Consider the following 15,182-nt stretch of genomic DNA (forward strand, 5'->3'; position numbering starts at 1 on the left):
GGAGGGCAGACCAGGGGGGTTTTGTAGGGCACCCTGGGGACACAAGCAGGCACAGAATGTACACCCGCAGCGGCACACGGGCGGCCGGGTGCAGAGTGCAGACAGGCATCAGGTTTGCAATAGGATTCAATGGGAGACCCGGGGGTCTCTTCAGCGATGCAGGCAGGCACAGGGGGGGGCTCCTCGGGGTAGCCACCACCTGGGCTAGGAAGAGGGTCGCCTGGGGGTCGCTCCTGCACTGGATTTCGGTTCCTTCAGGTCCTGGGGGCTGCGGGTGCAGTGTCTTTTCCAGTCGTCGGGTTCCTTGAAGCAGGCAGTCGCAGTCAGGAGGAGCCTCTGGATTCCCTTTGCAGGCATCGCTGTGGAGGGTCAGGGGGGTCAACTCTGGCTACTCACAGGCTCGCAGTCGTCAGGGAGTCCTCCCTGTGGTGTTAGTTTTCCACAGGTCGAGCCGGTGGCGTCGGGTGCAGAGTGGAAAGTCTCACTCTTCCGGTGGGAAACGTGTTGTCTTTATAAGTTGCTTCTTTGTTGCAAAGTTGCAGTTTTGTTGAACAGGGCTGCTGTCCTCGGGAGCTTCTTGGTCCTTTTAGATGCAATGGCTACTAGCCCTGAGGGTGGCTACACCCTCTTTGTGCCTCCTCCCGATGGGGAGGGGTTCACACCCCTAATCCTAATGGGGAATCCTCCATCTGCAAGATGGAGGATTTCTAAAAGTCAGAGTCACCTCAGCTCAGGACACCTTAGGGGTTGTCCTGACTGGCCAGTGACGACTCCTTGTTTTTCTCATTATCTCCTCCGGCCTTGCCACCAAAAGTGGGGGTTGTGTCCGGTGGGGCGGGCATCTCCACTAGCTGGGATGCCCTGTGGCGCTGCAACAAAGGGGGTGAGCCTTTGAGGGTCACCGCCAGGTGTTACAGTTCCTGCAGGGGGAGGTGAGAAGCACCTCCACCCAGTACAGGCTTTGTTCCTGGCCACAGAGTGACAAAGGCACTCTCCCCATGTGGCCAGCAACATGTCTGGTGTGTGGTAGGCTGGTAAAACTAGTCAGCCCACACTGGAAGTCGGGTATGTTTTCAGGGGGCATTTCTAAGATGCCCTCTGGGTGTATTTCACAATAAAATGTACACTGGCATCAGTGTGCATTTATTGTGCTGAGAAGTTTGATACCAAACTTCCCAGTTTTCAGTGTAGCCATTATGGTGCTGTGGAGTTTGTGTATGACAGACTCCCAGACCATATACTCTTATGGCTACCCTGCACTTACAATGTCTAAGGTTTTGCTTAGACACTGTAGGGGCATAGTGCTCATGCACCTATACCCTCACTTGTGGTATAGTGCACCCTGCCTTAGGGCTGTAAGGCCTGCTAGAGGGGTGACTTATCTATGCCATAGGCAGTGTGAGGTTGGCATGGCACCCTGAGGGGAGTGCCATGTCGACTTAGTCATTTTCTCCCCACCAGCACACACAAGCTGGCAAGCAGTGTGTCTGTGCTGAGTGAGTGGTCCCCAGGGTGGCATAGGAAATGCTGCAGCCCTTAGAGACCTTCCCTGGCATCAGGGTCCTTGGTACCAGGGGTACCAGTTACAAGGGACTTACCTGGATGCCAGGGTGTGCCAATTGTGGAGACAAAGGTACAGGTAAGAGAAAGAACACTGGTGCTGGAGCCTGGTTAGCAGGCCTCAGTACACTTTCAAATCATAACTTGGCATCAGCAAAGGCAAAAAGTCAGGGGGTAACCATGCCAAGGAGGCATTTCCTTACACTGAATGTGTTCAAAAAGTTGTGAGGGGATTTCGGGAGCTGAACAATTAATTGACTGAATACAAAGACTGGAACTTTTTCACTGACACACCAGAATGACGAGTTCACAAAAAAAAAGATCTCCCTGGTTGAACTTTAAAAAGAGGATCTAGTTATTAAAGGCGTTCAAATTTCTAATTTACTAAATCCTGTAAGAACAAGCACTGCAAAGAGTTATTAAAAGCAAACCTTGAGCCAAGTGACATGCTGAAATGAGGATTCCTTCTGAGTTGCGAGGTTACGGGGATGTTTGTGAGGGATGCTTGTATAAGTAACTGAGGTTGTTTTTCACTGCAGATGTACAGGTCATGGAAGCATGGTGATCGAAGGGATGTAATGTGAATGTCACTCTCAACATAAGATGAGGATGGTAGGGATCTTGATAGACCCAATTTTTAGCATAAGGCACTTGGGCTGTACAGTGGAGTAGTTAAAAATCAGCCACAAGGAAACTACCTTTATCGTAAGGCACGGTCAAAGCTGCACAGTTGATACAAAGCTGCCTACCCACCCAAAGCAGTCCAAGCTTCAGTCAGTGATTGCAAGCTCCTGAAAAATATCTGAGTGAGAATGTTTCAGAATATGTACAGCATAAGCAAGACTTTAGCCCCATATTGACCAACAGCAAGATAGCGATCCATCACACACTGCCACTGAAGCAAGAAATCTAACCATTTTCAGCTGTGTGTGTTGTTTCTGAGAAAAACTGACTAGTCCGAATTTGTTAATGAGGATGAAGAATCTGCTAAATTAACGAATCATGCGTACTGTTGGAGAAAGGTATATGTTTAGCTCTTGGTCATATAATACAATAACGTCAGCATGTTGTCAGCATATGATATCAAAACTTTTCGCCTCATTGACAAGTACAGGAGCAACTGCAAAAATTCAATGGGTATGTAGCCAACCCTAACGTGTGTTCCTTTATAGTGAAATAGAGCACAAGATAAGATTAATTATATTAATGTTGGCTACTGGGTCTGCATACAGAAAAGTAATCCAACCCAGTATCCTCTGTCCCATACCCATTCTGAGCAGAGTAGTTATATATAACGTCCTGCTCAAGAGAGTTAAAAGCAAGGGTATGGAATTCCTATAGTCCAACGCCCAACACATATTGTTTGGGGTCAAGGACAACAAGTGTTCATGTTTATTTTATCCTTGGGACAAGTAGGCTCAACCCCCTGCAGCACAAACCCTTTGCCTGCCACTTTACAGTACCACATTATGGAGAAGGAAAGGAAATTGTCTCCAGATGAGGTAATTTTTAGGGCCAAATATTAATGCTCTTCGAACTGGTAGTTATGGTTCATTATGCAAAGCCTTTATTATTAGGGCGAGTTGTCTGAATAATTGTTGTACGCTCGGACTGCACTACGAACAGTGGTTCCAGTAAAAACATGTGTACACATGTTTGCAAAGTTTAACAATATGAGGCTATGTATAATGCTCCCAGAATGCTCTCTGATTAGATGCAAATATTTGCTGAAGACTGAAAGTGAGATGATTCTTTGCTTTTAACATAAAATGTTCATAAAAAATGCAACTAGGAAAAAACGTTTAGCTACTCTACTGTGAAATGTTACGTATAATTTCTTTGAAGCATCATTTAGTAAAATGTGTTGATGCATGCTAGTATTTCCAAAAAATATTCATAATGGAAAATCAGTGTAACTTCTTTCAACAAGATTATGAGAAATATGAAAATAAACAAGCATTGGCAAAGCCAATCGGTCTGACATTGACGGTCAGTTGTTTGATTTTGTAAATGAGTGTCTTATTTTGACATGGCTTTTGTAAAACTTTATTGCTGAGAGCTGCCAGGCCCTCACTAATATAACACTTATTGCCAAAAAGGAAAAATATTTTTTCATCTAAAAATACAGACACTGCCACAATAGTTCCTGGCACTGAACAAAACTACTCTGAATGCCAATTTGCTCCTTGTGAAAGAGCAGAAAGCTATCACTCTCAGTGAAGGCAGCTGACAGATGGATACAGTGAGCAATAGAATTTTAGTAAAAACAAAAGGTCTCGGTTAACGCCATACCTGATTAGTGGCCCAATTCTTAAATAAAGTCACAAAAGTGCACCTATGGTATATGTCTTTGCATTAGTGCAGATTTAGGAATTTCATTAAAACACAAGAATTTATAGAAGTAGACAAGGACATTGTACTCCTCGAAAATATCTGTTAACTGTATTTTAGCATGAGCAAACATGCATGTGTGGATTTGCTCATGTGGAAATCTGTTCAGGGTTTACAAGTTCACTTTCCCTCCAACCACTTTTTTTCCCAGCCCTGGAAGAAGTTTTACTTCTTTCCTTGGCAGGAGTACATTTCCAAACTTTCTTAGTATAGAAAAAGATTAGAGGAGAACTGCTGAAAACACTTAAAACATGCAAGTCAGTACGTTTGCGCAGACTCAAAAGGGCTTTCCAGCCTTGAAAATATTGCCTACCGCTACCTCCATCCCCAGTATGTAGATCTGCGGAAAGGAGGCAAAATAAGGAAATTGCTAGTATTCAAGCCCCACTGTAATATCAGCCCTGGCAAAATCAGAGAGGCTTTTAGTAAAACTCTTATATAATGAGATTGCTGCCATAATTTGTCGGTGCACTACATGACACCAAAGGGACAAGTACATTTATTTACAGGACAAGTAGATTTATGAAACAACCTCTCCCACGCATAAGCAGATATTTTATTAAACGTCACACCCATGTTAAAAGCATTGCCCACTTTCAGAAAGACAGAGATTTTACGAAGTAGAGCACCCGGAAATGAAGCCAGCCTGTTCTAGTAGAACAACGCCCACACCTATTTCTATCACTCTGACCAAGATATTATTAATACGAGTTCATAAGGGGTTAGTTCTGTATGTGACTTACAGCGGACAATAGATTTGTCAGGTTTTAACAATGTGACAATAAGTGCCCCATGTAGTGTAGGGGGTAAAGCCTTCTGGATTTCGCCAGCATCCGCAGTAAATGAGATTCAAGGATGCCAATATATTTCTTATAGAAATGTACAGTAAGTCCATCAGTCCCCAGTGCTTAAGACCCAAGCATATCTTTATTAATCTCTACAGGTGAGAAAAGTTGCTTGCCATCACAGCCATATCCTAGTATGCCAATGTCTCAGTCACAGCCTTGGACATCCTCGATAAATAGAGATCAGTATAGAACTCAACAAACACTTCAATTAAGGTTTTGGTAGCACAGGTGCAAATACCACCCTCTTGCTCTCTACGGTAACCACATCCTGAGATGCACATGCTGGCTCATCTCCCACTCTCTCTCTAGAGGCACCTCCTCACCAGAGATTTATATCACTGAGATTCACTCTGTCTCGATATTCCAAAACTACAACACTGATAGCCCCAAAGAAGGAACTCTCCCCATCACAGCATAATTATTCTCAACATCCCCATGCCCCGTGCTAGGCAGGTACAAATAGGTTTAAAGACACCTGCTTGCTTAGTAATAAACATACCCCTCATGTAAACTTTAAATGTCTCAGAGATTGTGCATGCGCTAGTGACTGAACACACATTTAGCTAAAACATTATATAACTGCAACGCCTTACAGAGCAATCATTAAGGCCAATGCAAAAAGCACTGGAGACTAATCAAAGAAAAGTGTGGTACAATAATGTTACCTCTGTACAAGCATCTTGAGAGCAATCTGTGATTATATGTTGTACACGGAGTAATAATATGAGAACACTTGAATACATGGGTGGCGAAAGTGCCATATGTGTATCAGACTAGAGTGCTCCACATTTTTTAAAAGAACTTTTGAATCTGATGTCTGCAGACAAGGTACAGAGCTAGACCCATCAAGAGCTGGATTCAATTCTGTCAAAATCATCCCCATATAAGGATGCATGGATTACAGAATAAACTTATCTACAAATAACAGCTATCACTGCCATTATTTGTATGAATATGACAAAAAGCTACTCCAGAGAATCAGACATGTAATAAGCAAAAGAGCAGTGAGTGCCCAGTCTTGGCATTAGTTTAGTCTTGGTCCCGGGAAGTGATGAGTCTTTTGCAAAAAGGAAACATCTATCCAATACCTTTCCAGATATGCCATTACACGCAAGATCAAGTGTGGTCACTGAGTCCCCATATCTATTTAATACACTTCACATTTATGCCACTGTGCTCAAGATCAAATGAGTCATTGAGTCCCTATACGTTCTAGGTCAATCACCTAAACTGATTATCGGAATCCACGCTCATCCCTATCCATTCAAGTGGAGCTCTTGGCTACCTTTATAACCTCTAGCATGTCCAGTCATCTACAATGGAGCTCGTCACTGCATGAAGTGCCAGAATATTAACAAGGAGCAGTGAAAGAACAATTAACCTACCCATTCCCACACTGGCAATTTCATATGTGAATGAAGTGCCCACTCTATATAACATTTCCCAACATCAGGCAGCAACATTAATGGAATCATGGCAAAAAGCACAAGACCACGGATTGGCAATTAAAGTTAGAGGCAACTGGTCCCAGCAACCAGGCTCAACCACAGTCATGCAATGGTAGCCATGTTTGTAAAGGAAGTGTCTGCTTCACCTAATATGTACGTCAAGATGCATCCATAACTAGCAGGTCTACAGTGCTATAGCAGAACTGACACCAGGCCTCTTACAACTATTGTTCCTCCAGTTTTTCTCTTTAACTGGCTCAAATTCAAAATTGCCCTAGTGCTACACCACTTACTACTGCTTCTCCTCCTTAGCATACAAATTTAGTTTTAAAGAATTCCGAGTAATGCACAAGTATAAAAAGCATTATAATACACTGGATTCTGCAATCTAAAAACCTGTCTCTAATTACTTCATAATTGGTAACTTGTGATGAACCCATTTGCAATTAGAAAGAAATGACGTTAGAACTAAATTGTAATAACAGTTCAGTTCTGACATCACAATGCCTGGTGCCAGGGCCAGCAGCCGAGGGGAAAGGCAGGTCAGGTCCTCGAGCGTATTGAAAGCAGCTATTTAAAGAATGAAAACAAACATTTGTTTTCTTTCTTCTGCTCTGTTTTTCTAGCTGTAAAGTGACAAGCAGAAAGAAGATATTTTTTGGCAACATGTTTATTTTTTGCACTCCTTAAGTAATTACAGAAAAGTTAGAATCTTTCTGCAGGTTTTACAGCACCTTTTAAAAAAACAAAACCATAACTTGTAATAAACTGCTTCGAATATTTTTTACAACAAATATCTAACAACCTTTTGGGTGTGATTAATTTGGCAATAAAGATTCTATTTTTATTCTTCATGTTTGCAAACATGGTCCCTCTTTCATAAGTAAGACCAATGCACGAAGGACTTAATTGGTTTGTGGGAAAAGCGATGCTGTCCCCATGTGTTATAAGGAATAATTAACCCCTGCTGTACATAAGAATATTACAAATCAAACCTCCGTAACTTTGTAAAGAACTCTGCCTCATTAAACTGAATTAAACTGAACGGCCATGGAAGTCCTCTGTGACCTGCAATACCCTTATAATATATGGCAGAAGGTACTATATGCCATTTATAACTACATATGATTAACAATTACATAAAATCCACTAGCGCCTCTTATTCTTAAGAGAAATAGACACAACACAAATTTTAGACCTCAAAGTAAGCAATTCATACAATTCTGCTCAGAAGGGCATGTTTCATTGAAATAAATTTCACTGTATAAATTGATACTTATCTATTATACATGGGCTTTAAACTGAAATCCTTTGATTCTGTAAAGTCTTATTTTACAGTACGGTTTAATTGCTGAAAACTAATTTCAAGGTAATCCACTAAAGGTAGCCATTTTTATTTTAAGAATTTAACATGCAGTGGAAATGATTATTTTCGTTCAATATTTTGGCATGTACTACAGTGGAGCACCACTGTGCTTGGGCTTCTTTTATTGCATTTATCCACCCTTTATCATGACCAAAAGAACTCAAGTTATCAAGTATTTTCTTTCTGTATTGCACACTTTTTGATGGCATACCTAATTTTGTGGTGCCAATGTATCATGCCTTGTGCCCCTAATTTTCTATCAATATGTGGCCATCAATTTTCATCCAAACACACCCATTTCTATTTGCTCTTTGTGTCCATAGTAGGTATCACTTCTCAGGTCAACACCCTCACTGGTGAAAGCAACTGCAGGAACAATATTTTATTGTCCTTGGATATCTCCAACTATGTCTTGAGTCTATACTTAATTCATGAACTAACAGGGTCTCATTATACCACACACTAGATGAATAAACTTCAAGCATTTTTTGTTTGTACTTCTGATAACATACCCAAGTTGAAGTTTATAACTGGTCTGATATATGATATGCACAAATTTCTCAATGTACTACACTTTAAGTTGGCAAATAAGTAAGGTCATGTATACCAGTGGTGGACGCTGCTAACGATATCTGCTATGGCATAAGCATTTCTGCTACAAATTTTACAGTGATGCATTACAAATGTGTTGGAGGCAAGAGGTCTGCCTGTGCTTTGAATAGTTTTAACAATAGGAATTGACTTTTGCAGTCATCAGTGTTTCTCAGGAAAGGGCATAACAAAATTAGAAGACATCATGGTTCATCTTTGCCATCTTGTGGTGAACGGCGGAAGTTCTACTTGTGGACGAGGGCCCTTATTACAAATGGTTGGACACTGCCCGGTCTGTACCATAGCCCAACTTTAGCACTAAATGCGCTGTTCCCAGAGCAGGCGTGAACCTGTTCCTGCAGTTGGAAAAGCACATTAGCGAAAGGCAGACTAGCTTTTTTAAGTCGCCGGTCTGTCTTTCACCAGAGGTAGTAATCTGCCCTTCATTATAAAGAGAGACAAAGATTCTCCTCCCGGAGGTTGCAGCGAGTAGCTCCAGCCACCTGCAGGAGGGTGCCTGGGGTGCCCCTGGGACTCTCTTTCCTCCGTCAAGGGGCACCCTTAGGGGCTGCACTGACTCTGTGCCACTTCTGTGTGGCATACAGCTGGAATGCCTCCCGATGTACTCTTTGCTTGAGTCTGCAGTACTGATCGGGCACAAATATGCACGGAGGTTCCTCATATGCATGCAGCAATGCCCACACACAAAAAGGGAATGTGCGGTCTCAAAGCGTGGTAGAAAAGGCCTCTGTGGCCTCTTGTACAATACAAAGTGCCCCGGGGGTGCAAGAAGCAGGTGCAAACATCCACTGAACCTCTAGTCATTTACTGTAATACAACTGCGGCCCAATCACATGTATGCATCCCCTCATTGGCCTGAGGGTGCGGCTCCATATAAAGGAGGAAGCACTATGTCTCTGTGCTCGTGCAACATTCGATGCGATACAAAGCGCTATTATAGTCCGCGCCTGGTGCCCAGACTTAAGTGCGCACCGAGTTGTAGATCGTGGACCGTGATCCATAGTGCCACGTGTTTTAAGCCATAGGGGCTGGCAGGGGATGGGAATGGTACAAGAATTTTTATTTCTTTAAAAAGCGAGGCCACAACACTACTGGTTGATGAAACAAATAGAGGTAATGTATTGAAGCTAACATAAATCAGATCTTGTGATTAATCTCCCATCGAGGTGCCAAACTGAACTTCAGACAATCAAGTTTATACTTTGACTCCAATCATTTACCTTTGAAAGGTTGTGGTAAAACCCCAGCAACCAAGTATTGTGCTGAAAATAAAGGCATGCGTTGTGTCCGCAAATGAGAAACCGTTTTTTGTTTTTTTTAAAGCAAGTTACACCAACTTTGTAAGCAATAATGGCTAGGAATGCTGACTGCTTGCTTTTTTTTATTACTCTTGCACAATAGTCAACCATAAGAAATCCTTAAGACTGTTGGGAAGTTATTTTATAATTTTTGCCTTTTTATCATCCATATTCTGTTCAAGATTTGGAAAACCAAACCATTCATTATAACACTCCGGTGTGTCTTAAATTCCTTTGCCTGGAATACTAAACTGGGAATAATGAAACAAATGATGCCACCATACGCATATTTAATCACATACATACTGATGTTGTGACTGCCAGGGCACATGGGAGGGTGAAATTTGAACAACAGGATAAAACACTGGCAGGTCAAAGGCACTGTAATATAGACTGTTAAAGCCAACAGTTACACAATGACAAATCCACATGCTGACGTAACACAGACTTTCTGGCATCCACCACTAAATGATGGCTAATGCTCCCTTAAAGAGACATACTGTGTAGAAAAAAACACAGTAATTACTCCCGCATCGCTAACAACAGGCATTCTAAAATGTTTATTTGATGACGTCTGATTGGATCTTGCGATGCACTGTAACATCACTTGCCAGAAGGACGCCAAAAAGGCATCACAAGTAGTAATCATTAAAGTAAGCAGATGAATGAATGAATTAACTCTTTCTAGAGCGCACAGCTACTCCACAGTGTGTCCCGGTGCTAAATCTGCAGTGGGATTGGCAACAAATTACACCCTTCAACTGACAAAACCGCTCCCACCTTACCTAAGTTGTCTAAAGTGGGGGACCTTAACTAGCAAGGCAGAAGAAGATTGAAGAAAACTAGGCGGAAAACAGTGTGCTGTCCTATCGATTAAGTATTCGGGCCCCTCTTATAAAAGGCTCTGTGCATAAGTGTAAGAGTTTTAACCGGAATCAACTTCTGGATAGGAATCTAGTGGTGAGCATGCAGATGAGGAGATACAGCCTCCATCTTGGGGATAACTAAAATAAAATGGGCAGCAGTGTTCTGAACCACTTGGAAGTTTCTTGATCCATCTCTCCGAGAAACTGAGGTAGGAAATGTTGGTACAGTCAAACCTTGCTGTTATCAAGACATAAATGACTGTTCTTAGGGCCATCCCTGGAGAAAATGTAGGCATTTTTTCAAGGTCTGAAGTAATACAAAACACGATTGTGAGACAGACAAGATCTGGGATTGAAAAGTAAGCTTGTTGTCAAACCTGACACCCAGATTCCTGGCATCGAGGTACGTGAAGGAGGGTGAAGATCAAAGAGTCAGCTGGAAGTGAACCGGTGTTCCCTCACCAACCCAAACAGTAAAATACTTGCATTCTTGGCATTACACTATAGATGACAATTGCAACCAGTGTAAAATATCCACCAAACAAGGCTTAAAGTTTCTACCTGGGCCGGTGGAGGCAGAATCAAAGGTAGGGAATAACTGGGTGTCAGGTTTCTTGCTCTCTCCCCTCTAGAAAATATTTCATCCACCCCCAAGCTGTACCTCCATTGCTCACTACGGACAAATGCTGATGCAATATGGTATGGGAGACAGTGACAAAAGCTGCCAACAAGTCCTACAAAATCAAGGCAGCACTTTTATCCTCATCCAGGTCCCACTTAATTTCTTCTGTCACCTCAAGTAACGCTGTTTCAGTACTATGCTGTGGGCAGATACAGATGGAGGGGCTCATTCTGACCCTGGTGGTCTTTGACTGCCAGGGCCGCAGTGGCGGTACAGACCGCCGCAGACAGGACGGTCCGACCTCCCCATTATAACTGTGGGGGGAGCTACCACAGTCCAACCGCCGACACTGCCAGGCTGCAGCCAGCCTGCACCCTGGGGGTCCCGGCGGTTGTAATCCACTAGGGCAGCGCTCCGGATTAAGAGTCCCCAGACGCCAGCCTTTCCATAGCGTGATCCATGATCCAGATCAACAAACGGATCCAAAGGGGTCAATTGGAAAGGAGGATGGACTAACAGTTAAAGAGCATTCTGAACCAGTGGGACCCAAAGGCGCACCAGAGGGATTTGACCTCTCAGAAATGAGGCTCATGGCCTCATAAAACTTTCAGAGCTGGGTGGGGGTCGCTCTGGTTCCAGGAAATTCAGACAAGCATTGAGAGGACCCAGGTTCTGAGGCCAGCTGCACAGGGACTACTTACGAGCGAGGTCAGGATTTGTGGCATCGTTCCCTCGTATCGTCCAAAGAATGGGAGCATAGGAAGTTAGAGATGGCATGTTGGCAACTTATCAATGTAGTTACTGATGTCTTAAGGAGAACATCTTTACAGGAAGGCATGGGTTGCAAAAAATGACAAATTCTGTTTCTGGGAAATGCAAGGAGTTTGGATCACACTTACTTGCGTAACCCAAAGTGCAGTGGTACGAATTAAAGAGTGCTATAAGGAATGGGATAAATTGCACGAGAATTAAGAGGAAAAGGTGTGGGTGCACCTAACTATTCAACATGGGGTAACTTATGCAAGTCTTTTTTCCATTATAACTAAGGCTTCCAGTTTTTCATGTTTATAGAAAAATACAGATGGAACACACTGTGGGCCCGATTCTAACTTTGGAGGACGGTGTTAAACCGTCCCAAAAGTGGCGGATTTACCACCTACCGTATTACGAGTCCATTATATCCTATGGAACTCGTAATACGGTAGGTGGTATATCCGCCACTTTTGGGACGGTTTAACACCGTCCTCCAAAGTTAGAATCAGGCCCTGTGTTTCTTGTCTCCATTTATTTTTTAAAAGTGGAAAATACAGATAATGTTTTTTTTAGTCACTCTCTAGGCTATCATTCATGACTTCTGGGCTAACAACTGTGCGGATTGACTGCATAGGGAGTTTAAACAAAGGATGCAATTTTGTTAAATAACTCCACATCTTAACATATGTTTGTGGTATACTGCTAATATTTTAACGTGGGTATATGTTTTGTATTTTATTTGGCTCTGTAATGTGCTCAAAGTATGAGTGCATGTTTATCAGTTAAATGTGGAACATATACTTTACATTTGTTCACAAAACTCAAAATAAATGTAGACAAATAATGATAAGATAGGCAAAAACAAATATGAAAAAATATAGCCGGAAATATTTAAAAAATATATATATATCATAAAACTGGGAGCCCTAATTATAACTTATACATCCCAGGGAATACACTGAAACTAACATTGGAAATCAAGAAAGCATAAGTTAAAGCAAAGCAAAGTATGGGGATAAGTACAATGAAAAAAACATTGGAATTGGAAATGAGTTAAAGGATTTAAGAGCAACATGGTGAAAGTAAGGAATTCCAGAAACATGGCCTTGTGTAGAGGAAAGTTAAAAAGGTGGGAAGAAAAAATGTGGTGAAGTCCCGAATGACAACAAAAGGGTATACAGTGGAAGGCATGGAGTGCCTGACGGATGATAACATTCTAGATCCTTGTGCAAGATGGAAACATTCTAAGAGGTGACAACATTCTTTCAGGGAGATAATGACGTTTTCTTTTTTGTTTTGTTAATTTGTTAAGGGAATATTGTATTGTGATCACAGCAGCAACAATGTTCCATTTTGAAAGTATGTTGTTTGGAGGGAAGTTGTTCGTTGTATAGATGGAAGTGTGGCCCTTTGCTTGTGTGCAATAAGTCAACATAGAGACCTATTCTCTTATATTGAATCAAGCTCTTTATTCAAACATATCCCTTTCAGTCAAACCTCCAGAAACAAGTGTTTTTCAACCTCTTCCTGTCTTGGAATTAGTGAAATTCTACACAGTTCTTGAGAAATTAGTCATGCTGGCATTCCCAAACCTCACGCCGAGCAGAGCTCCATTCTCAGTGACCCTTACAACCAACACCAATACAGAGATCTCCCTCAACAGCAAACGATTTTCTTCTCCAAGTATCTACTTACTTCAGTGTTGCTCAGTTCTAGTGTGGTCCTCTTGTAATGCTTCAAACTTTCGATCCCCAGGTTGGTCACTGTGATGAATCCATATTTTCCTTTTGAGTCTGGCTCCAGTGGCCAGTACTGACCACACTTTTTCCTGCCACCCTCTTCAACCCTACATATAGAAACAGAAAATAGAGAACAAAAGAGTGAGTGGAAAAACAAGGCAGAAGAGGAGATAATAGAGGACGCTACAGCTAGGAGATGGTGATTGATGCTGACATCAGAGGGTTAAACCATTGGGGAGAGGAGCTACTATACTTTACATCCACAGGTCAAAATGGACTTTTGACTTTAAGATAGCAAACAATATAACTATCTACATATTCAGAACTGTTGTCTCAAATGAAATGTGTATCTATAACACATTTCACAGAGTAGTCATCTACACACAATACACTTTTAAACAGCTTGAAGTTGTTGACCGTTAATTACTGCTTTCAGCATTATGTAACAGTTGTTCAACCACACAGTATGACACAATCCTGAGTATTCCTCAGCTGCACAAGGGTCGCCCTCAATGGGAAAAGTGACTATAATGGGGGAATTAATCTCCAGCCTGATAAACAGTTGCATGCATGTAATTAATTACATGTCAGAAGTCTGATTACTACCCCATAAAAACAATACAGATGCAGCTTTCTTGACCACATTGTGTAAAATCTAGCATAGGGCATGCACCTTTAACTTATAATCTTTGCACCATGCATTCTAGGGCACACAACCCTTGCAAATACCCACCCCACTTGAGCAACAGATGGTACTCTTGCCAATAAAATTAAAGAATGGGAACAATACATACCTTCAACGGACATCCTCAATAGGACTACTGGCAGACAACCCATTTAATTGCCAACGGTGCCAAACCCACAGCAGCTGTCTTACCAGGTGTTTTGTTTTTTCATCTGCATTCTATTGCACCAGCTAATCAACACCCTGTGCATGGGCCACCAACTATTGGTTCACTCTGTGCTATTCTGGGTTAATTTTTCTATTTTCATTTTACAATTCCTGGTTCAGGAGCGTGAAAGTTGTACCCAAATCTGTTCAACCAGTTCGGTAGATGACTAGACTGACAGATGTCGAATAAGACCAATGTTTAATATAAATTCTATTCTATTCTGTGGAATTTGTATGGGTCCCCACTGGGCCTCCCATCACTAGGAACAACACATCTGCCATGAGTCTTAGTGCACTTCAAGGAGATAGACTAGAAACGTAAGGTAATTGACTAAAAAAGAAAGGTATTTAAGTGTTTCCTAAAACTAAGTTCTGACAGGATCATTCTAAAATCCACTGAGCAGGAATTCCAGAGTCTGGCGGCTAAGTAGGAAAAGGAGCACGCCCCACCCCGCCCCCCTTGCCTTCTTGATCCTAGAGATCAGCAACAACCTTTGATCCCTGGAGCTCAATGATTATCCTGGAAATATAGGGATTCAGCAATCGTTGTATAAGCTGCAGACCCTTGCTATAAATAGCACGATGGGCTAAGCAGAGTGTATTGAATTGGATTTTCCTTATGCACAGGTAACCAGTGCAAAGCTGCTAGGGCCGGTGTAGCAGACTGGTACTTTGGTATGTTTCAGAGAATCCGGGCAGCAGCATACTAAAGCGCTTGAAGCCTCTTTATCACAGACTTCGGACTTCCAAGGGAGAGTTTCCATAGTCCAAGCGTGCATTCACCAGT

General features: G+C 42.2%; 1 protein-coding gene across 1 annotated transcript in view; it reads right to left on the bottom strand.

The window, feature by feature from the left end:
• PTPN9 (protein tyrosine phosphatase non-receptor type 9) overlaps positions 1 to 15,182 on the bottom strand; it is a 232,730-nt gene that overhangs the window by 17,360 nt on the left and 200,188 nt on the right. Inside the window, exon 11 of the mRNA XM_069222172.1 lies at positions 13,460 to 13,610. Coding sequence (XP_069078273.1) covers positions 13,460 to 13,610 — 151 coding nt within the window. The remainder of the gene's footprint in view (positions 1 to 13,459; positions 13,611 to 15,182) is intronic.

The sequence above is a fragment of the Pleurodeles waltl genome, chromosome 3_1 (genome assembly GCF_031143425.1).
Source record: "Pleurodeles waltl isolate 20211129_DDA chromosome 3_1, aPleWal1.hap1.20221129, whole genome shotgun sequence".
NCBI classification, from domain to species: Eukaryota; Metazoa; Chordata; class Amphibia; order Caudata; family Salamandridae; genus Pleurodeles; species Pleurodeles waltl.